This window comes from Rosa rugosa, chromosome 7 (assembly GCF_958449725.1).
Source record: "Rosa rugosa chromosome 7, drRosRugo1.1, whole genome shotgun sequence".
Taxonomy (NCBI): Eukaryota; Viridiplantae; Streptophyta; class Magnoliopsida; order Rosales; family Rosaceae; genus Rosa; species Rosa rugosa.
The window spans coordinates 24,912,630-24,934,942 of NC_084826.1; the positions used below are offsets into that span (position 1 = coordinate 24,912,630).

Sequence of the window (22,313 nt, forward strand, 5' to 3'; positions counted from 1 at the left end):
TTCTGTTGTATGAATTACACAAAATTTAGAGGTAGATATCCCGCCATCACTGAACTCAAAATTCCCTCCGAAGACAAGTTCACCAACTTTATCACACAACAGAATTATGCATGTTCTGTTGTGGAAATGTGCTGCATGGTACAACGGTCTAGTTATTTCCATTGTATGACAATTTGACAATTTCTACTAGGTGTACCTAGGGCAAGATGAAAAATCTTGTACAACAGGTATTGTCATTCTGTTGTCTGAATGAGGAACATAGGCGGCATCAATATTTTCATTTTGGCTCAAATCGATTTGAAATCCTCCCACCAAACCTAGGCAGCGGCAAATTTCCCTCCTTTTTTTGGCACATATCATTTTATGTATACTCTCTTACGACAGTTTTTTAACTATCTGTTGTGGGATGAACTAAAATTATGGCCACCAACCCCATATGTTCGATAGAAAGAAAGAAGGAAAGAAAGAAAGAAAAACAAAAGAAGAAGAGGGCTACAACCACTCAAACGTATTTTTCCCTTCCCATATCCCCCCGGGGGTAGTCTCTCTGTCAAAATGTTGAGCCTAAGCCTCTCTCTCAGTCCAGCTCCTCGCTTCTATTCTGTCTTCCCCGATATACCGACCCAAATCCTCTACCCTAATTCACCGGTTGTTCTTAGTCTCCAGCGAGAAATTAGGGTTCGAATTGGGGCTTGCTCTTCACTTCTCCAAATCTGCCTCCAACTCCATCTACCTAGTCGATAATCAAAGCTCCGCTTTGCATTACCCAAATCAATTCAAGGCTTCTCGATCCGGTAAAGTCCCTATCTCTAACGAATTCTATCATCTTCTAGATCTGATTTCGCCTTTGTCGTCTGCCATTGCTTTTCCTTGAATGACTCCTAACCCGAAATGGCTTCTCCTCTCCGCAGCTGACCCGCCAATTAGCCAGACGGACCCAACTCAGTTGCTTCCACAACGAGAACCAACCCGCTCTCTCCAAGGATGAACAAGGCCCGCCTCAGGAGGTCGTTCTCAAAGCTATTTCAGGTTTCGTTTTCAGGGAAGCTTCAACCTTTTTGAAAGTTGAAGGCACTGACAGAGCTCATTATCTAGCCAAGGTACTATCTTTTCCTAATTCTCTTTTTTCTTTTGTTTTCCCCCAATTTGCTTTGTTTCAGTTATATTACAGACTCCATGAATTTCTGTATTGCTTTTGTGATTTCGCGCGCGTGTGTGTGTGTGTCTGGGAAAACATTTCTTTCCGAAGTTATCTAAAAAGAAATAGTTAGCCGGTTGTTGGTTGATGGGTCTGAAGAATTTGTGGGTCTTCAATATGAATTGTCTGGTTCTGGAGGAAATGGAGTATGGGAATGATTTGGATAAGTTGACCAGTAGAGCTATCAATGCTTTGATTGTTCTGGGATTTGGGACCTTTGCGTGTCTAAGTTGCTATCTCTCTGGCTTATTTTTCATTTGGGTCTTTCATTTGGGACCTATGCACCTGGTTTTGTTTTCCTCTTATATGATTGCATTTAGATTCCCTTGTTTACTCATTTAACTGATGGAGTGATGGGTAGTCGCTGATTAATTTGCTGGTAATCTGGTAAAGTATTTTGTTTCTGATTTTGTTTTGGGTCTTGGGTGAATCAGAATTATTGACGTGAGCACCAAAGGATCCTGTTGAACCCGAAAAAGTTCTTAAAGCAGCCCAAGTCAAACTCGTCCTCACCACTCAAGTCACTCATCACCATTGGTATTATGCAGTTCACCCTTCTTGATCCAATTTAGAAATTTACTGTGTTTCTGACATTCTGTTATGTATATTAGTTTGGTAATCTAAATTACTAAGTTGCTATTTACTAATGGGTAGTCGAACATTAGAACACGAAGAAGAAGTTGCTGTGTACTAATGGGTAATCTGAATTACTAATTTTGGATAGTTTCTGATTCAGTGATTCTTCAAGCTGTTTTGGATAGTTTCTAATTCAGTGATTCTTCTGAGAACTCTCGATAATGAACGTTGTAAGTAAAGTTTGGACCTTTCTTTGTTTAGAACATAAACATAGTTCCTGGAAACTCTTGGTTATTATGATTTAATTTGTTAGGATTGATCGGCCTCTAAGTAGAAAATGGACGAGACCGATGCTATTGGGCTTGAAATTTGTTCAGCATTTTCTCTAAGATTGCATGTAATTAGGCTTGAAATTTTGCATGTAAATTAGCAGGTCATAAAATTGCATGTAAGTTAGCAACATCAGGTAAAGTAGGCAAATTGCTATGTTGTTTAAGTTAATCTGGTGTTTATTGGGAAGCAAGTTTATTCGAGTCTTTTTATAGGCTACCTAAGATTTGTATCTTTTCATGATTGGGACTCTTGTTCTCATTATTTTAATGGTAGATTCTGTATTGCCATTACTTCCTGGAACTATGCATCTACTTAATTCAGTAGCTGAGGCTTGAAATTGTTTTGTATTTAATTTCACAGCCATTACAAGAGGAATTAAGATTAACTGTTGACTATTAGTTTTGGCTGGTGGATTGTAGTTGAGTTACAGGAAGTTGTTGTGAAGAAGTTCCTAGACCAGGATTTCTCGTGTGCTGCTTTGGCTGAGTTCAAAAGAGAAGTAATTCTCTAGTCCTTGTCTGCATTTTCATATTCCACTTTATAGTACCAACACTTTCGGGAAAAGAAAAAAAAAACAAAGAAAAGAAACTTACAACCTATAAATAATTGTGGTATATTCTGAACCATACTTTCCCCTGTTTTAAGTTATAGACGAAATAAATTGGTATGGTATAACTTTTCAAACTTAAGTTGAACGGTAATTGATCATTCCTCGATCCTCGCTAAACTAATATGGCGGACTATGCATCTTTGTACATTTACAAGTTTGACACATGGATCAATGTGCTGCCTTGGCTATGATTTTAGTTTCCAGGTAATGTGCATGATAAGTTTACTCATCTATGATTTTAGTTTCCAACAATGCATTCACTTGGATGTAAAAGATTAGGTTGGGACTAAATACTTTTCTCATTGATATTGAGTAAATATATACAGAGTCTACAGCTAGCAAATCCCTACAACTTAGGGATATAACGAAGATACAAGGATATCTCCTAATTATACAACAAATCTATTACATTAATTACACAATATTCTCAACACTCCCCCTCAAGTTGGAGAGTGGATGTCAAGGACTCCCAACTTGCTTAACAATGACCTGAACTTGTCTTTGCTTAACGCTTTTGTGAACACATCTGCTAGTTGTTGCAAAGAACCAACAAAACGAGTTCGGATTGAACCATCTAATATCTTGTCCCGAATGAAATGACAATCCATTTCAATATGGCGTGTTCTTTCATGAAAAACCGGATTTGCAGCTATATGAAGAGCTGCCTGATTATCACAATGCAGAATGGCCAGTCTAGGAATAGATATATGCAAATCAGTAAACAAATACTGTAACCAAGTAAGCTCACAACACGTACCAGCCATTGCTCTGTATTCTGCTTCCGCACTTGACAATGATACTGTCTTTTGCCTCTTGGTACGCCATGAGATCAATGAGTCTCCTAAGAAAACACAATATCCCGTGGTAGATCGGCGGGTAATGGGGCAGCCAGCCCAATCGGAATCACAAAAAGCCTTCAAACTCAAATCATTATTAGAACTCAAAAGCAAACCTTGACCGGGAGATGCTTTCAAATATTTAACAATTCGAAGAGCGGCTGCCATGTGAGGTTGACGAGGTTCATGCATAAATCTACTAAGGACATGAACTGAATAGGTGATGTCAGGTCTGGTGATAGTGAGATATATAAGTCGTCCAACCAAACGCCGATACACAGCAGGATCCTTAAGCAGCTCACCTTTATTTGACAATTTGCATTCTTCCATGGGAAAATCAACAGGTTTAACACCCAAGAAACCTGTGTCTTTAATAATTTCCAACGCATATTTACGTTGAGATAGATAAATACCTTTATGTGATCGTGCAATCTCAATTCCAAGGAAAAACTTGAGGTCACCCAAGTCCTTAATGCGAAAACGGGCATGCAGAAACTCTTTGGTAGCACGAATAGAGTCTAGGTTGTTCCCAGTAATAAGAATGTCATCAACATATATTAATAGTACTGTGAGGGAATTACCAACCTTTTGCACAAAGAGAGAATAATCAGCCTTGGATTGGATGAAACCGGCATCAAGAATGGCTTCGGTAAACTTGGAGAACCATTGCCGCGAGGCTTGCTTCAAACCATAGAGAGATTTGTTGAGGCGACACACATAATTCTCCCCCTGTCGCCGAAGACCAGGAGGAGGGGACATATAGAGCTATTCATGCAATTCACCATTAAGAAAGGCATTGTTAACATCAAGCTGATGAAGAGACCATGCCTTACACACTGCAAGAGCAAGAACGCAGCGAACAGTAATCATTTTTGTAGTAGGAGAGAAGGTGTCGTGATAATCAATACCGGCAGCCTGTGTAAAACCTTTGGCAACAAGGCAAGCTTTATAACGCTCGATAGAACCATCCGCCTTACATTTAATGCGATACACCCACTTACAAGCAATGGGACGCTTACCAGGGGTAAGAAGGACTAGCGTCCAAGTATTGTTGGCCATGAGAGCAGCAAGTTCCTCTTCCATGGCATGTTGCCAGTGAGGATCAGAGGCAGCCTGAGTATAAGATGTAGGTTCTTCGTCCCTGCTAACAGCGGCAATATAGGCAAGATGCAGCGGTGAATAGCGCTGATAAGATATGAAATTGCAAAGTGGGTAACGCGTACCTGGTGGAGGACTCGGCAGAGGAGATGACAAAGTGGGTGGAGGCAAAATCACTTGCGAGCAAACGTAGTCCCGGAGACGAACATTAGGAATAGAGGTTCGTTGTGAGCGTCGGGAAACAATGACGTCAGGAGGAGCAAGATTCGGGTCATCTAAAAGAAGAGGTTCAATGGGGGAATTTTCGACGGGAAGAGTGGGCTGCTCGATGAGGTCAGCGGCGGGATGCTGTCCGTCGATGGGAGGGACTGGAAGGGGTGAGGTCGAGTTGGAAGTGGTGGGGCTGGGCGGGAGGGGAGGATCGGTATGTGGTGCAAGAGGAGAAGGAGGAGGTGAATTGGATGGTGGGATAGGTGATGAGGCGATAGGATGTGGCGGAGCAGAACGTGGTGAAGGTGCGTCAAGAATAGGAAGAGGCATGGGCTGGGAAGGAAAAGAAGGGGAGGATGATGGAACTACTGGATGGGAAGACGCAAAATGGAAGGTGTCTTCCAAGAAAATAACGTCACGATTTGTAAAGATTTTCTTGGTTTCGAGGTCATATAACTTATATGCCTTTTGGCCCATTGGATAGCCAAGAAAGATGCACTTGTGAGCTCGCGGAGAAAACTTGGAGGAAGGATTGACAGAGGTAGCAAAAGCTGTGCAACCAAAGACACGCATTCTTGAGTAATCAGGCGGTTTGTTGTAAAGAATCTCAAAAGGTGATTTCTTACGAAGCAAAGGTGTGGGAAGTCTATTAATTGTAGGGTTAAATACTGCTTACTCCTTATACTTATAGAGTTTCATCGTTTCAGTCCCTGACCTTCGAATTTCACCTAAAAAGTCCCTGAACTCCCAATTTCCTCCCAATTGGTCCCTACCGTCAAGCATCTGTCAAAAACTCCGTTATCTTCCCCTAAAAAGTCTATTATACCCTCATTTACTTAAAAAAAATATGGAAAATACTTCAGTACATTAATGTACCGATACATCAAGTAGACTAGGTTCAATACAGAGGTAGACTAGCTCGGTACAAGGGTAGACTAACTCCATGCATGTCTACCCATGTACTGAGCTGGTCTACCTCTGTATTGAACTAGTCTACTTGATGTATCGGTACATTAATGTACTGTAGACGATTCCAAAAAATATATATATTTCTCTTCCTCTCTTTTTATTTTTATTTTTTTTTCTTTTTACCTCTTCTTCTTCTTCCGGTTCTTTCGCCTCATTCTGTTCATCTCCTCATCAAGATGGTTCCAATCTACAGACCTTCAAGAGGTGAAATGAAAAAAAGAAATAAAAGAGAGAGAAAAAATAAATTTAAAAAAAAAACAAAGTAAGTGAGGGCATAATAGACATTTTCAGCAACTTTAACAGAAAATTTTGACGGCAGGGACCAATTGGGAGGAAATTGAGAGTTCAGGGACTTTTTAGGTGAAATTCGAAGGTCAGGGACTGAAATGATAAAACCCTATAAGTATAGGGAGTAAACAGTATTTATCGGAGCGAGATTGAAAACGTAGGGCTCTAGCAACATCTAGGAGATGTCGATGCTTGCGCTCAACAACGCCATTTTGTTGAGGCGTGTAAACGCAAGAATGCTGAAAGATAACTCCTTGCTCAAGAAAGAAATTTTTTAGAGAGAGAAATTCAGCTCCATTATCGGAGCGAAATTGTTGAACATGTGAATTGAATTGAGTTTTAACATAGGCAAAGAAATTCCGAAGTAAATGTTGCGTTTCACTTTTGTGACGCATCAAAAATACCCATGTAAAGCGAGAAAAATCATCCACAATAGTGAGAAAATAATGAGCACCATGAAGAGAAGGCGTCTTATGACGTCCCCAAATATCACAATGGATAAGTGAAAAACATCGAGAAGTTGTTATTGAACTAGAAGGAAAAGGTTGGCGAGTTTGTTTAGCTAAAGGGCAAACCGCACACTTATGACTAGAATCCAAAACAAAGGAAAGAGAATTCTTTGCTAAATATTGTAGACGAGCAGGAGAGGGATGACCCAAGCGACGATGCCAGAGATCGGAAGAGATGGTGAGATGACAAGCAAAAGGGTGTTTGGCAGGGTTGGTGGAAGACAACGCCACAAGGTAGTACAAATCTCCACGTCGCTTACCCACACCAATCATCATCCTCGTAGCCAAGTCCTGCAAGATACACCAATTTGGAAAAAAAGTCACCGAACAATGCAAATCATCCGTAGTTCGTCCAACGGACATAAGATTAACATCAAAGGAGGGAACGCATAACACATCTCTCAAAACTGCATTATTAATTGTAATAGATCCTTTCATGGTGATATTTGCCTTAGCACCACTGGGCAAAGAAACAGATGGAAAAGATGTGGTCTTGCGACTAGTAAAATATTGCGGTGAATTGATGATATGATGAGTTGCTCCACTATCGATTATCCATCGATTAGGATCAACTAATGACAAACCTGATGCAAACTCAGCAGCAGAAGCAGCGTTGGCTTGAGGAGTGGATGGTTTGGGATTCAATGCGGCAATGACTTGAGTGTACTGATCCTCAGTAAGATTAAGAAGTGTAGCCTGAAGTTCCTTGAAAGATGGAGTACAATCCACGTGATTGGCAGAGGCATTGCTGCGTTGCTGAGGTCTATTGCCATGTCGCTGATTGCGTTTGTAGAGACGGTGACCAGGTGGATAACCATGCTTCTTGTGGCAAGTTTCCTCAGTATGATAATATTTCTCACAATAAGTGCACTGTACCGGAGGACGATTGCGTGAGTTGCTGCCTTGGTCACCTTGATTCATTGCTTGTGGCCTGAGGACTGCCATGGCTGCCGCATTAGATGGGACAAGAGAGGCTGAGCCAAGTTCGCGCTGCTTTTCTTCCTGGGTTACAGAAGCATAGGCCTGTCTAACAGAAGGCAATGGATTCATTAATAAGATTTGACCACGAGTACCTGCATATGATTCGTTCAACCCCATGAGAAATTGCATGAGTTTAGTGCGATCATTCTGAGCCCCACAGGTGCAATTCTCTGCAGTATTGTACGAGGCGAGTTCATCCCAAAGTGCCTTCAGCTTGGTATAATAAGCGGCAACGGACATTTGTCCTTGTTCAATTCTGTAGATATCACGTTGAACCTGGAAAATGCGTGGGGCGTTTCCCAGGGCAAATCGCTCCCTGAGATCTTCCCAAATCGCATGAGGAGTTGTGCAAGAGAGAACTGAATCGGCGAGGTCCGGTTCAAGCGAATTAAGGATCCAGGACAGAACCATGTCGTTGCAACGTTGCCATAGAGCGTGCTCTTCTGGTTTCTTGATTGCAGAAGGTTCTTTGATTGTGCCGGTGATGAATCCGGTCTTGTTCTTGGCACTCAAGGATATCCTCATAGCGCGGCACCATGAATTATAGTTGTCACCAGTCAACTTCTTCGATACAAGGAGCAAACCGGGATGATCAGAGTGATGAAGAAATAGGGGATTGGCAGATTCATCAAGAGAGGAGGTGCTGCCACCGGTTGCAGGGGAAAGAACATCGTCGTCAAGAGCCATTGGAATAGGATGAATGATGATGCTGCTGGTGCGGCAGAAAACAAAGAGCTAGGGATGGTTAGCCCCGCTCTGATACCATAAAAGATTATGTTGGGACTAAATACTTTTCTCATTGATATTGAGTAAATATATACAGAGTCTACAGCTAGCAAATCCCTAAAACTTAGGGATATAACGAAGATACAAGGATATCTCCTAATTATACAACAAATCTATTACATTAATTACACAATATTCTCAACAGGATGATTGTGTCAATTGCAATTAAAAACTTAATTAACTATGAGCATTTTTTTTTGTTTGGGTGAAATTAACTATGAGTAGATTTTAACAGACCACGTTATGGGTTGGCTCTACACAAGTTTTTGACAGTTTTAGCTGCAAAGTAGTGCAAGAGCATTGGCATGTGAGTCATAGATTGCCTCCGCATTTGCAACTTAGAGATGATCTCTATTAGAACTTTGTCAAGAAATGAGGACCCATAATTGGAAGAAGATAAACTACTTGGCACAGGTATACCAGAAGGTCTAAATGTGGAATCTCGTCCTCAATGCAGAAATGCATATCAACCTATCCCAAGGTATATGATTATCCAGTTGACTGCTTCTTTGGTGATGCTTTAATACTTAACCATGAATATATAGTCTTTCACAACTGTCAATTGTTAACTGTTGATTTGAGCGTTTTTCATTCGCCTATCGCGTAACAATCAACACGGTCATCAAAGATGGGAAGTATTTACGTCCCGGTTTATCGTACCTCGGGGATTACGAGCTAGCTAAGAATCCTATGGTTCTAGGTCACCGAAAATCACAAATAAAAATAGAAAAAATGCTAAACAAGGCACCGAGCCTCATTCAAGCATGACTTTGCATCGCACAAAGTCACATAGACGGCCTTGCACCAAGCAAGGCCTAGATAGGGCCGTGAAACACACAAAAGTGCTTGTAATGCTCACGCCCACATGGATTTACAAATGAATGGTAGTGGGAAAGTCACAATGTTTTTTGGATTTTCATAAATGATAAATACACTAACTAACTACGACATAAAAATAAGATAGATAGAAGGATGGGATGCATCGCATCAAGGGTCACCATGAAATTCAAGGTTCTCCACACAAATCTAAAATCATATGGAATGACGATGATTAATTCAAATGATGCTTCAAATGTTTTGTCGGATTTCCATTTAGCATTAAGAGGACGAAAAGAAAGCTAAATTGATTGTCATAAAATAGTAGTCAAACCCTAAGCAAAAATAAGAAGAAGAAAGAATACTTAGTTTTTGGCTACCCTATACTAGTCTCAAACCTTATGCCTTGTTAGGGGCATAAGTGCTCAAAACTAAATGCTTTAGGTTTCGACAATCGATTGTAACACACTCTAGCAACTATCACCACAAATAATAAGGTCGAAAAGAGTACTTGTGATAACAATTACCCTACCCAACAATTCCAAATACTATTCTGACAATCAAGGGTAATAATTAATACTCAAAATTGGGTGACTTGAGAACCACAATCTAAAAAATCCAAATGGAAATAGAGATATGCAATGGGCAAATTAATTCCACCATACTCATGCCATAATCTAAATTGAAATATAAATTCCCCAATTTAATATTCCAATTCCAACACACCAAACATAGATTAAGGAGGGGAAAACCTAAACCATACATCTAGAGTGAAGAAATTAAAGCAAGAGTACACAAATCATATGAATAAACATCAATTTTATTAATTCCTCAACAAAACCATATAAAACTAAGGACTAATTTCAGTTTACCCCCCTGAGGTTAGGGGTCGTCATCATGTTAGTCCCTCTAGTTTCAATTTAATCAGTAACACCCTTGTACTCTCCAAATTCATCAGCCGTGTCCAATTTCTACTATTTCGTCCAATTTGGACCGTTAAGTCTGACTTTTGAGGGCTAAAATGGTCATTTCAAGAAAAAAAAAACTAAAAAAAAAAGATTTTTTTTTTTTCTGTTTTTTTTTTTCATTTTAAATTTTTTTATTCCATTTTTTTTTATTTTCTTGTTTTTTTTTCTTTTTCTTCGCTTATTATTATTATTATTATTTTTATAATTTTGTCTTCAACCTATACACCACAAGTTATAATAGGTTTATAAAAACAAAAAAAATACTCTAGGTGGTTAAAAAGCCGCTCGCTGGTCTACGATATTTGTGATATATCTCCGATAAAGCGAAGAATTTTAGGATATATCTGTAAAATATAAAAGGTTTATAAAGTGAAGAATTTTAGGATATATCGCCAATAAAGTGAAGAAATATCTATAAAATATGATTAAAAAAATAAATACAGATATTTCTTTACTTTATTGGGGATATATCCTAAAATTCTTCGCTTTATCGGAGATGTTCCACAAATATCGTAGACCAGCGAGCGAAGAATTTTAGGATATATCCCCAATAAAGTGAAGAAATATCTGTATTTATTTTTTTAATCATATTTTACAAATATTTCTTCACTTTATTGGGGATATATCCTATTATTCTTCACTTTATAAACCTATTATATTTTATATTTTACAAATATATCCTAAATTTTTTCGCTTTATCGGAGATATATCACAAATATCGTAGACCAGCGAGCGACTTTTTAACCACCTAGAGTATTTTTTTGTTTTTGTTTTTATAAACCTATTATAACTTGTGGTGTATAGGTTGAAGACAAAATTTATAAAAATAAAAAATAAAAAAAAATAAAAAGAAACACCTAGAGTATTTTTTGTTTTTATAAACCTATTATAACTTGTGGTGGGTTGAAGACAAAATTTTTAAAAAATAATAATAATAAGCGAATAAACAGAAAAAAAAAAAAAAAAAAAAAAAAAAGGGAGAAAGAAAAAAAAAAGAAGGAAAAAAAAGATTTTTTTTTAATATTTTTTATAATTTGGAGCTCAAAATTACCATTTTACCCCCTACGTGGGGCCCACATAACATATTTAACAGTCCAAAAATTGGACAAGGCTGATGAATTTGGAGAGTACAAGGGTGTTACTGATTAAATTGAAACTCGATGGACTAACATGATGACGACCCCTAACCTCAGGGGGGTAAACTGAAATTAGTCCTTAGTTTTATATGGTTTTGTTGAGGAATTAATAAAATTGATGTTTATTCATATGATTTGTGTACTCTTGCTTTAATTTCTTCACTCTAGATGTATGGTTTAGGTTTTCCCCTCCTTAATCTATGTTTGGTGTGTTGGAATTGGAATATTAAATTGGGGAATTTATATTTCAATTTAGATTATGGCATGAGTATGGTGGAATTAATTTGCCCATTGCATATCTCTATTTCCATTTGGATTTTTTAGATTGTGGTTCTCAAGTCACCCAATTTTGAGTATTAATTATTACCCTTGATTGTCAGAATAGTATTTGGAATTGTCGTAGAATCGTATAAATTAACAGCGTGTCCCACACGCTAAAGGAATAAGTAGATGGTCAATGAGGCATTCCCAATGCCAAAATCGAAAATCAATAAATAAACATGGAGATTTACTCCAACAAAATTCAATTTGCAAATAAAGTCTCGAATCGACGAATATAAATATAATATAAATAATATAAATCCGGAAATCACATCGAAAACAATTCGTCGAAAATCCACATCAAATATAAATTCGAATCCGAGCATAACAACTTAATAACCGAAACTCACAACCGGTATAAATCATAATACTTCACAAAAATCATCATTGGAAACAAATCCACGAGATAAATCGTAATCAAATTCCAAAATCAATTCATATGCTCGGAAAATAATAGGTTAATTAAATAGAAAGTACTTTAGTAAATAAATGCATGCATCACTTATTTAAAAACAAAAGTCCACTCACAGTGTACGGCTAAGCCTGCCGTCGATCCGAACCCTCCTCGAGGGAATCCTCCTCACGTCCTGTACAATATAACGTTCGTAAATCCATAATTACTGGATGGAAAACTAAATTACGATAAGTAAAACCAAACCCTAACATTAAATATATTTGCCCAAAACCTCCCAATCTTCTTCACTAATGTTATTCCCTTAATGTATGGGCTTTAGGGCCGAATCGAGGAAATCCGATGGATGGATTCCTCGTAATCCAATTATCAATTTCCACCCTAGAACAACATCAAAATCCATATTCATTCCATCTCAAATTCTATCTCAAAGCTGTAATTATGAAACCAAATGTATAATTGACTATTTAGCTCAACAACAGAAGTTAAAGACTGGCCAAACACAGTCTCACGTGCCACCAACAGTGGCGGCGCGTGGCACCCACGCGCCGGAACCAACCTCCACCACCGGCTACCCAATTCCATGTATAGCAACAACTCAACCCACTGATCCATTTTCTCAACTATAACACATCCAAATTTTACCTGGAAACAGTCAAATCCGGCCGACGAAGATAACCCAGAAAACTCAAGAACCCTAGGTTTTCGATTCGGCCTCTACACTTCAAATCGTGGTTCGAGGCTAGGGGCAAAATGATCTCCGTGGAAAACCCAAGCTTCGACGGCAAGATGGTGACCGGAGGTCGCCGGAATCGCCGGAAATCGGCAAAAACCACCAGTTGCTACAGTAACCTTCCCAGCTCAAATCGAGCTCCTCCGGCCAAATTTCTGCAAAACACCACCACAGATGCGTTGAGGGGGAGGAGACGAGCTTGGGGGTAGCCGGATTGCGTCCTGGGTCGGCCGGAGGGGGAAGAAATCGAAGGGGAAAGATCAGGCCGAAAGGGAGGAAGGGTCGGGGGAAGAAGAAGAAAGAGTTACCGGGGGCTAGGTAGATTTTCCGAAAATGGAAATCTACCAACAGTAACTTCCATTTATATATTAATTACCATGAACAGTAACTTTTACATTTTCGGCCATAACTTTCACATACTAAGTCCAATTTTCACGCACCACATATGCACGCGCTCGGTTTAACGTCCCCTACAACTTTCATGATGAACATTTCTTCAAATTTTGACCCGAACAAAGAGTCAACTTTTAGGGCCACTAAATATCGATAAAAAGTAAAAATTGAAAGTATTCGACAATTACCGTCCAAATAGTGAGTAAACCGTTAATTCTAGGTTCGGGACGTAACAATCTCCCCCCCTTATGAAAATTTCGACCTCGAAATTAACATACCTGCTAGCAAAAAGGTGAGGATACTGCTGTCTCATTTGCTCTTCCGGCTCCCAAGTAGCTTCTTCTACCATATGATTACTCCAAAGCACCTTGACTAAGGGTATTGTACTGTCAGGACCCACCCCGGAATTACCCTCCTAACTCCAAGATGGACCTGCGGGGCCCACTTTTCGGGAAAATTCGACAGAACCTCCCCTAAAAGTAGACAACCCTAAACCTGTTGAAAACACTTCTAAGTATAATAAATTCTATGCTTGAAGCCACCCTGCTTCCAAGCAACATTCCGCAAACTTCCAAGTATAAACATCGTACTACACAAACATATCCACTTATATAAATTACAACTCAGTAAACCAAATCTTTCAACTTCCTCCAATATTATACAACTCCCATACACTCATAATTATACAAATGTATGAATCCACCCTTTTTAAGTAATCAGAGCAATCTAAAGAACATACTTGAAATATAATACATAAAGTAGGTTAATAAATAACCTACTGAGGATAGATGGCAAAGGTGGTGCTAGCATCCACTCCTAAGCCGGTCCGCAACGCTGCGATCTGGGCAATTGAAACCAAAGGGCCCAGGGGGAAAGTACATAAAAACATTAGCGTGAGTGGACAAAATAAATAAGTATAAAGGAAGAAAAGTTTATACTTTCCCACAAATTTAAATTATAAAATCTCGATGCATGCAACATTTATAAAACGTATCTCTTTAAATTTAAACTCGTGAAAAACATACCAGCCCCGCTGGTTAAAAGAAATCGGACTAGCCCCGCTAGTCAAGTAATGGTAAAATATGGGGAAGAAATTTCACCATACGAAAGAAGGGAGCCTCCCAGGCTCGGGTCGGAGTGTCCCACACTCTGGAGCATCCCATGCTCTGCTCTTACTCACCCACAAACACATAGTAAGTATAATAACTTTCTTGGAAGCGATTACGCTTAGAAATTCATAATTTCTTGGGAGCAACTACGCTCAGAAATTTTATATGTTTTCATGGTAGCTTTTTCCGCTCCGAAACTAACCCTTCTTCTTGTTCTTTTTCAGGATGAGTAACTTGAGCAAATTGGACTTTGCTCCATTAGGAACAACTGGCTTTGGATATCACAGGTGGGTTCGTGATGTCCACTAGCATCTCAAGGCCGATGGAATCCTGAATACGATTCTCGAGCCTAACCAGGACGTGCTAACTGTTGAGCAAGCTCAAGTTTTGGAAGCAAATTAATAGAGCAGCCTTAGAGGCAAATAAGGCGAAAGTCATCATCCTAATGGCTCGTCATATGGATGATTCGCTCCAGTATGAGTGTGTGAATGAAGAAGACCCCAGAAGGTTGTGGGTCTCACTCGAAGAAAGATTTGGCAACGTCCGTGACTCCCTGCTTCCTGACCTAGAAGTGAGATAGCATAGCCTCCGCTTCTATGATTTCAAGTGAGTTCTTGACTACAACTCAGAAGCACTTCGTATTAAATCCTTAATGGAATTCTTTGGTAAAGAGATCACAGATGCGAAGTTGATTGAGAAGACTCTTTTTACCTTCCCCGTCTCTGCATTGATGGTTGCTAAGAACTATCGAATCGATGTTACTGCAGGACAGATCACAAGGTTTCATGAGCTCATTGGAGCTATGAATGTCGCTGAAAAGTATGACAACATCCTTGTGAAGAACTATAATTCGAGATTCGTGGAAACAGAGTATATTCCGGAATCCAATTATAGTCGCGCTCCTAAGAAAGGGCTCCAAGAGTGAAACCCTAATCTTAGGGATACTTCTGGACGTTCTTGTCCATATAATCGCTCTACTTGGGAAGGTAACAGCCAAAATAGGCGAACACGGAACCGAAGAGGTAAACGTGGAAAGAGAGAGGGAGGCAACGCCTCTGGCCATGTTGGTGGTGCCACCAACACTAAGAGCCATCTAAATGACGCTTTCAAAGCGCCTCAATCAATGGAGTCTGAGCAAAGAGATGTATGTTCTCGATGTAGAGTATCCGGTCTTTGGGCACACATTTGTAGAGCTCGTGAAGAAATTGTCACCGCCTACAAAGCATATTGCGAAGCAAGAGAAGCTCACTATGTGGAACAAGAAGATTAAGAAGATGATCTAGAGTGAAGAATTGAAGACTACAAATCTGGCTAGGATCAATAGATCGCCAATTCTGTTTAAGTCTTTATATTTCCAAGAGATGTAATAGGCAATTGCCATATACTTTGTAGTAAATGCCATTGGTTTAGTTTTTCTTCACATAGGCTCATCCAAAATGAGTATGATGTCTAGGAAGGTTTTGAGATAAGTGGTACTTAAGCGAGCTTTGCTCCACCGACATCTCTCTACTCACCTGGTCATATTTATTTTGGGGTTACCGAAAGAAGTCAAACGACTACCATTGTTTTGTATTAGCTAGCATGGATTAGATTCTCTGAATGGTTAAGAGACAATGATGTACACTGTTGGCTTATGAATAAAATTTCGAGTTCTTTTCATTATGACTCCATTTTGATTCTAAGCATATTACTTTGTGACTATGATGGCTGGGCCATCAGTATTAATTCAAGGACATGGAATAGCCCAAGTTCCCCTTGCCAAAAGGCACCTTGATCACTATCGCAAAAACTCTGTACGCTCCTAGGGAAAATTGCACCTATGAATAGCCAACGGATTCCATGCGAAAACGCATGTAGAGAATGGAAATGAGTTCCTTTGCAATACCTTTAATGATTGCGAACAAAGGCGCATCTTAGAGAAGTTTATGTGTCTCTCTAGTGGACTCTATGTCACTATTTCAGCTATTAAATCCAATAAAGTCATGAGAGACGGTCTCTTGGATTTAGACACATATTGACTTTGTCACGACATGATAGGTCATCTTGGTCCTGATATGATGATCCGTCTACTAAAGACTTCGCACGGACATCCATTCTCTCGAGCGAAATAAAGCATGAATCAAAGGTTGATTTTTGGACTAAGTGTGACCGCCGCCGCTGTCCACCACCAGCCTAGGGCTGGCACAGTCCCTATCCATGACGCCATGGATGGCGTCCATCATGGAGATGGTGCCCTAGGTGATGTTGCAATCACCAACTTTGCTAATAACGTTTCAGACACTCAGGCCCACCCAAATCCTGATTGGTTGCTTTTAAACCCTCTCGCTCGTTTTACAAAGCCTGTTCCTTAGGGAAATTAGGACTGAGACCGTCTTATGCAAAGGATATAAAAATACTCATTCTGTTCATACATAGAATCCATGGGGATTCTATGGGCTGATTCAACCAACTTGTGGACGTTTAAATATCTCATGATGTTGGTTGACATGCAAACACGCTGGTCATGTGTTGTGCCATTGTCCACTTGTAATGCTGCTTATGCTACACTCCTAGCACATATCATATGACAACGGGCTCACTTCCCGAATCATCCTATTCAGCCAATTGGATTTGGCTATGCTAGAGAGTTTACATCGAAGACTTTCGATGAATATTGCATTAGGGACTAGTGTTGGACATCATATCTTCATGTACACACCCAAATGGTCTCGCAGAAACGACTATGATGATAGCCCAGATATTGGTAATGCGTACCAATCTCCTTATATCCGCTTAGGGTGATGCAATATCGCATGCAGCTACGCTAATTCGTCTACTACCCAGCTCCACTCAATCTATCTCTGCGTTACAGCTAGTGACTGGGTACAAATGTTTCGTACTTACGCACATTTGAGTGAGCCATTTATGTGCCAATTGCGCCGCTACAGCGCACTATGACAGGTCCTTACAGACGAATGGGCAACTACGTTGGATTTGAGACCCCGACAATCGTCCGCCACTTAATGCCCTTGCAAGGCGATCTTATTAGCGCTAGATTTGCGGGTTGTCACTTTGATGAGACAGTCTTCCCATCGTTAGGGGGAGATAAGAACACGAATGTTCAGCAGGAACGACATAAATTGTCGTGGTCTGTCCCCACTATATCTCATCTCAATCCCCACTAAAGTGACGAGATCACACATATCTGTTGCAAACATACCTGCAAGAATGGACGTCCATACGAGAGGACGTAACGCCACCCTACACGGAGGTAGGTATGGCGCTAACGCCAAAGAAAGTGGCACTCCAAAGCCAGCTCTTTTCTCCCACCCAGTTCATCATCTTCCCTTCCGTTCCCTTCCACTTCTAAATTCATCACGGTAGAGCGTTAGCAGTGATGGCGGAGGCGATGGACGGGATGGTGAGCGTTTTGGCACCGCAAGAGAAAAATTATGTTAGTAGTCTACGCAATCCAAAGCCTCATAACGACATTAAAAGGAATTGAAACATAGAAAAATTATGTTAGTAGTCTACGCAATCCAAAGCCTTATAACGACATTAAAAGGAATTGAAACATATTGGACCAAAAGAACGCAAATGCACAATAAGATATGGCATTCTCATATCCTGATATGCTTTAATAATGGGCAACTTACTACCTAGCTCAAACTGATTCTCTCACGACAAATTCAAAAATTGGAATACTTTTACAAGGACACTAATAGTAAACAATCCAAAATAAGCACCAGAAGCTCCAACGGAAACTGCATTTGTTGGTAGAGCAAGCCATGAAACAGGATAGAGAATGTGTCCACTCTAGCAAAGAAATTGCAACCTTAAGCCTTCTCGACCAGATTATGATCAAGCTCATCAATTCCTTGAATCATGTTCACACCAGCACAAAAAATCAGGACAAACCTAGAACAAAATTGAACCCAAATTCATCAAGAAGCAGAGAAATATAAAAGTAATATAGTGAAAAGACAAACCCAAAATCAAATTGCCAAGGTATTGCTTATCGAGAGGAGTCTTGCATTAATCAAATTGACCAAGCAATTCCAGGTCTCTGAACCCAACAAGAAATTGGGCCAGGCCTTCAAGAAACAAAGCGACACAAACTTGCGGTGCCAAAACGCTCACCATCCCGTCCATCGCCTCCGCCATCACTGCTAACGCTCTACCTTGATGAATTTAGAAGTGGAAGGGAACGGAAGGGAAGATGATGAACTGGGTGGGAGAAAAAAGCTGGCGTTTGTTCTTCCCAGATCAAACCACCTAGAAATTATAATTGAAATCCAACTGAAAATTTGGAGCCTTTTCCAGCAATGCTGCCGTGGAAAAAAAACACCATACGTGTCAATTCCCGAGTGGCTGGTTGTATAAGTGACGTGATGGGGGTGCCCTACCAAAGTAATCTTCAGCATACCATCGACAATGGATTCAAATTTGCTCACCACCACTCAATACAAAACTATAAAACATAATTATAGTTTATCATGATGTTTTATTAAAAAATTATCTTTTAAGTATTCAATTAATTATATATGACGTGGCAAGTTTTAATAGGGTGGTGATATCACCACAAAATAAAAGTGGTGAGCAAATTTGAATCCATCGACAAAAATATTTTTTTTTCCAAGCATCAACAAAAGCTTCACCTCCATATTAAATACTGAGTAGAATTAAGAGGTTGTTCAACTAAATCCCTATTTGTGTGTCTGGCCTAAACCCTAGGTTACTTGACCTAGTGGTAATAAGGTTAAATTAGAAGGATCTAGATATTCCTATTCAATGTATGATTACATTTCCTTGTATGATTCGGATTCTATGCATTGTAATTCTCTATATAAAGAGGCCCCTATTATCAATGAAAGTACAACTCAATTCTCTCCCAATTCAGTTTTCCTTAAACGCGTTATCATCACGAGCCCTAACCCTAGCTCTAAAAACCAAAACCCTAAAACTCTTCTCACTTAATTTGTTGCAAGCCCTGTGCTCGCTGCCCCCGCAGCTCCTACGCGCCCCTGTGCTCGCTGCTCCCCCCGTGCGCACCCTGCATCTGCTGCCCTCTCAGCCCTACGCTCGCCCACTGCCTCCGCAACCACCGCACACAGCTAGCCCACTCTAGCTTCTGGCCCCCACAATCCTAGCAACTGCCGCCCGCAGCGGCTCTGCAGCATCCCCGTAGTGGCCCCGCAACATCCCCGCAACGGTCTCGCTGCCCCTGCAGTGCCCGCGAATGCTCGCCTGCTCTCACACTCGCTCGCCAGCGACCCCGTGACAACGAGACCTCGCGAATCTGTGACCCCTCGACCTTGCGACTTCGCGACCCCGTGACTCCACGACACCGGCGACTCAGCGACCACGCTGCAATCCTACAAGTATGCTTGCTTGCACTAGGATTGAAGCTCGTCTCCAATCCTACGACAAGGACCAAATACGTTATGCAATCCTAAGAGGTAAGTTTTTGAGATTAAAGTTCCCGTTTTTGAGTTTTTATTCAATTTCTCTTCTTTTTCTCGGGGACTTGCAACCTCCCTTCTTCTACCCCCCTTTCTATCTTCTTCATAGGGGAGACCTAATTAAGCCGAACTGTGGGGGTTCGTGCTCACTCCAAGCTTGAAGCTTGTAGAGTCCTCCAAACTTAGAGTTTGTTGAGATAAAACGATCGACCGCAAACATCATTGTTTCGATCTAATCCAACCCCTCTTGGAATCGAATTTCTTGGAAGCGACTACGCTCGAAAATTCCTAATTTCTTGGAAGCGACTACGCTCAGAAATTTTATTTGTTTTCGTGGTAGCCTTTTTTGGCTCTGAAACTAACCCTAATTTCTTGTTCTCTTTCAGGATGAGTAACCTGAACAAATTGGACTTTGCTCCATTGGGAACAACTGGCTCTGAATATCACAGGTGGGTTCGTGATGTCCGCCAGCATCTCAAGGCCGATGGAATCCTGGATACGATTCTCGAGCCTAGCTAAGACGTGCTAACTGTTGAGCAAGCTCAAGCTTTGGAAGCAAATAGAGCAGCCTTAGAGGCAAATAAGGCGAAAGCTATCATCCTAATGACTCGTCATATGGATGATTCGCTCCAGTACAAGTGTATGAATGTAGAAGACCCCAGAAGGCTGTGGGTCTCACTCGAAGAAAGATTTGGCAACGTCCGTGACTCCTTGCTTCCTAACCTAGAAGTGAGATGGCATAGCCTCCGCTTCTGTGATTTCAAGTCAGTTCTTGACTACAACTCGGAAGCACTTCGCATTAAATCCTTAATGGAATTATGTGGTAAAGAGATCACAGATGCGATGTTGATTGAGAAGACTCTCTCTACCTTCTCCGTCTCTGCATTGATGGTTGCTAAGAACTATCGAATCGATGTTACTGCAGGACAGATCACAAGGTTTATGAGCTTATTGGAGCTATGAATGTCGCTGAAAAGCATGATAACATCCTTGTGAAGTACTATAATTCGAGATCCATGGAAACAGAGCACATTCCGGAATCAAATTATAGTCGCGCCTCTAAGAGAGGGCGCCAAAAGAGAAACCCTAATCTTAGGGATACTTCTGGACGTTCTTGTCCATATAATCGCTCTACTTGGGAAGGTAACATCCAAAATAGGTGAACACGGAACCGAAGAGGTAAACGTGGAAAGAGAGAGGGAGGCAACGCCTTTGGCCATGTTGGTGGTGCCACTAACACTAAGAGCCATCTAAATGACGCTTTCAAAGCGCCTCAATCAATGGAGTCTGAGCAAAGAGATGTATGTTCTCGATGTGGAGTATATGGTCATTGGGCACACATTTGTAGAGCTCGTGAAGAAATTGTCACTGCCTACAAAGCATATTGTGAAGCAAGAGAAGCTCACGATATGGAACAAGAAGATCAAGAAGATGATCTAGAGTGAAGGCTTGAAGACTACAAATCTGGCTGGGATCAATAGATCGCCAATTCTGTTTAAGTCTTTATTTTTCCAAGAGATGTAATAGGCAATTGCCATATATTTTTGTAGTAAATGCCAATGGTTTAGTCTTTCTTCAAAGTAGGCTCACCCAAAATAAGTGTGATGTCTAGGAAGGTTCTGAGATTAGTGGTACTTAAGCGAGCCTTGCTCCACCGACATCTCTCTACTCACCTGGTCACATTTATTTTGGAATTACCAAAAGAAGTTAGACGACTACCATTGTTTTGCATTAGCTAGCATTTTGGATTAGATTTTCTTTGGTCAAAGAGACAATGATGTAACTCCGTTGGCTTATGAATAAAATTTTGAGTTCTTCTCATTATGACTCAATTTTGATTCTGAGCATATTACTTTGTGACTACGATATATGGTTGGGTCATCAGTATTAATTCAAGGACATGGAATAGCCCAAGTTCCCCTTGCCAAATGGCACCTTGATTACCGTCACAGAAACTCTCTACGCTTTTAGGGCAAATAGCACCTATGAATAGCCAATGGATTCCATGCAAAAACACATGTAGAGAACGAAAATGAGTTCATTTGCAATACCTCTAATGATTGCGAACAAAGGCGCATCTTAGAGAATTTTATGCGTCTCTCTAGTGGACCCTATGTCACTATTCGAGCGATTAAATCCAATGAAGTTATGAGAGAAGATCTCTTGGATTTAGACACATATTGGCTTTGTCACGACAGGATAGGTCATCCTAGTCACGACATGATAGGTCATCTTGGTCCTGATATGATGATCCGTCTACTAAAGACTTCGCACGGACATCCATTCTCTCGAGCGAAATGAAGCATGAATCAAAGGTTGATTTTTGGACTAAGTGTGACCCCGCCGTTGCCTCTAGCGCCGCCGCTGTCCACCACCAGCCTAGGGCTAGCGCAGTTCCTATCCATGACGCCATGGATGGCGTCCATCATGGTGATGGCGCCCCAGGTGATGCTGCAATCACCAACTTGCTTCAAATAGTGTTTCAGACGCTCATGCCCAACTAAAATCCTCATTGGTTGCTTCTAAAACCTCTCGCTCGTTTTACAAAGCCTGTTCCTTAGGGAAATTAGGACTGAGACCGTCCTATGCA

At 40.6% G+C, this 22,313-nt stretch overlaps 1 protein-coding gene and 1 long non-coding RNA gene across 3 annotated transcripts; one reads left to right on the forward strand and one right to left on the reverse strand.

Moving 5' to 3' along the window:
* Positions 1 to 464: 464 nt before the first annotated feature.
* Positions 465 to 2,949, forward strand: LOC133722488 (uncharacterized). Of its 2 annotated transcripts, XR_009852775.1 has the most exons (4): positions 465 to 794; positions 912 to 1,100; positions 1,633 to 1,735; positions 1,935 to 2,949. It is a non-coding gene; the product is annotated as an uncharacterized LOC133722488 (long non-coding RNA). The 2 variants fall into 2 exon arrangements; XR_009852774.1 differs by having other exon boundaries at positions 469 to 794; positions 1,633 to 2,949.
* Positions 2,950 to 3,157: 208 nt separating this feature from the next.
* On the reverse strand, positions 3,158 to 4,312 carry LOC133723100 (uncharacterized mitochondrial protein AtMg00810-like). Its single transcript, XM_062149931.1, has one exon. It carries the CDS (start codon positions 4,310 to 4,312, stop codon positions 3,158 to 3,160), a length of 1,155 nt encoding a protein of 384 aa, XP_062005915.1.
* Between the last annotated feature and the right edge of the window lie 18,001 nt (positions 4,313 to 22,313).

Coding starts and splice junctions, on each gene's coding strand:
- LOC133723100 (XM_062149931.1), bottom strand. CDS start 4,312: ATGTCCCCTCCTCCTGGTCTTCGGCGACAGGGGGAGAATTATGTGTGT.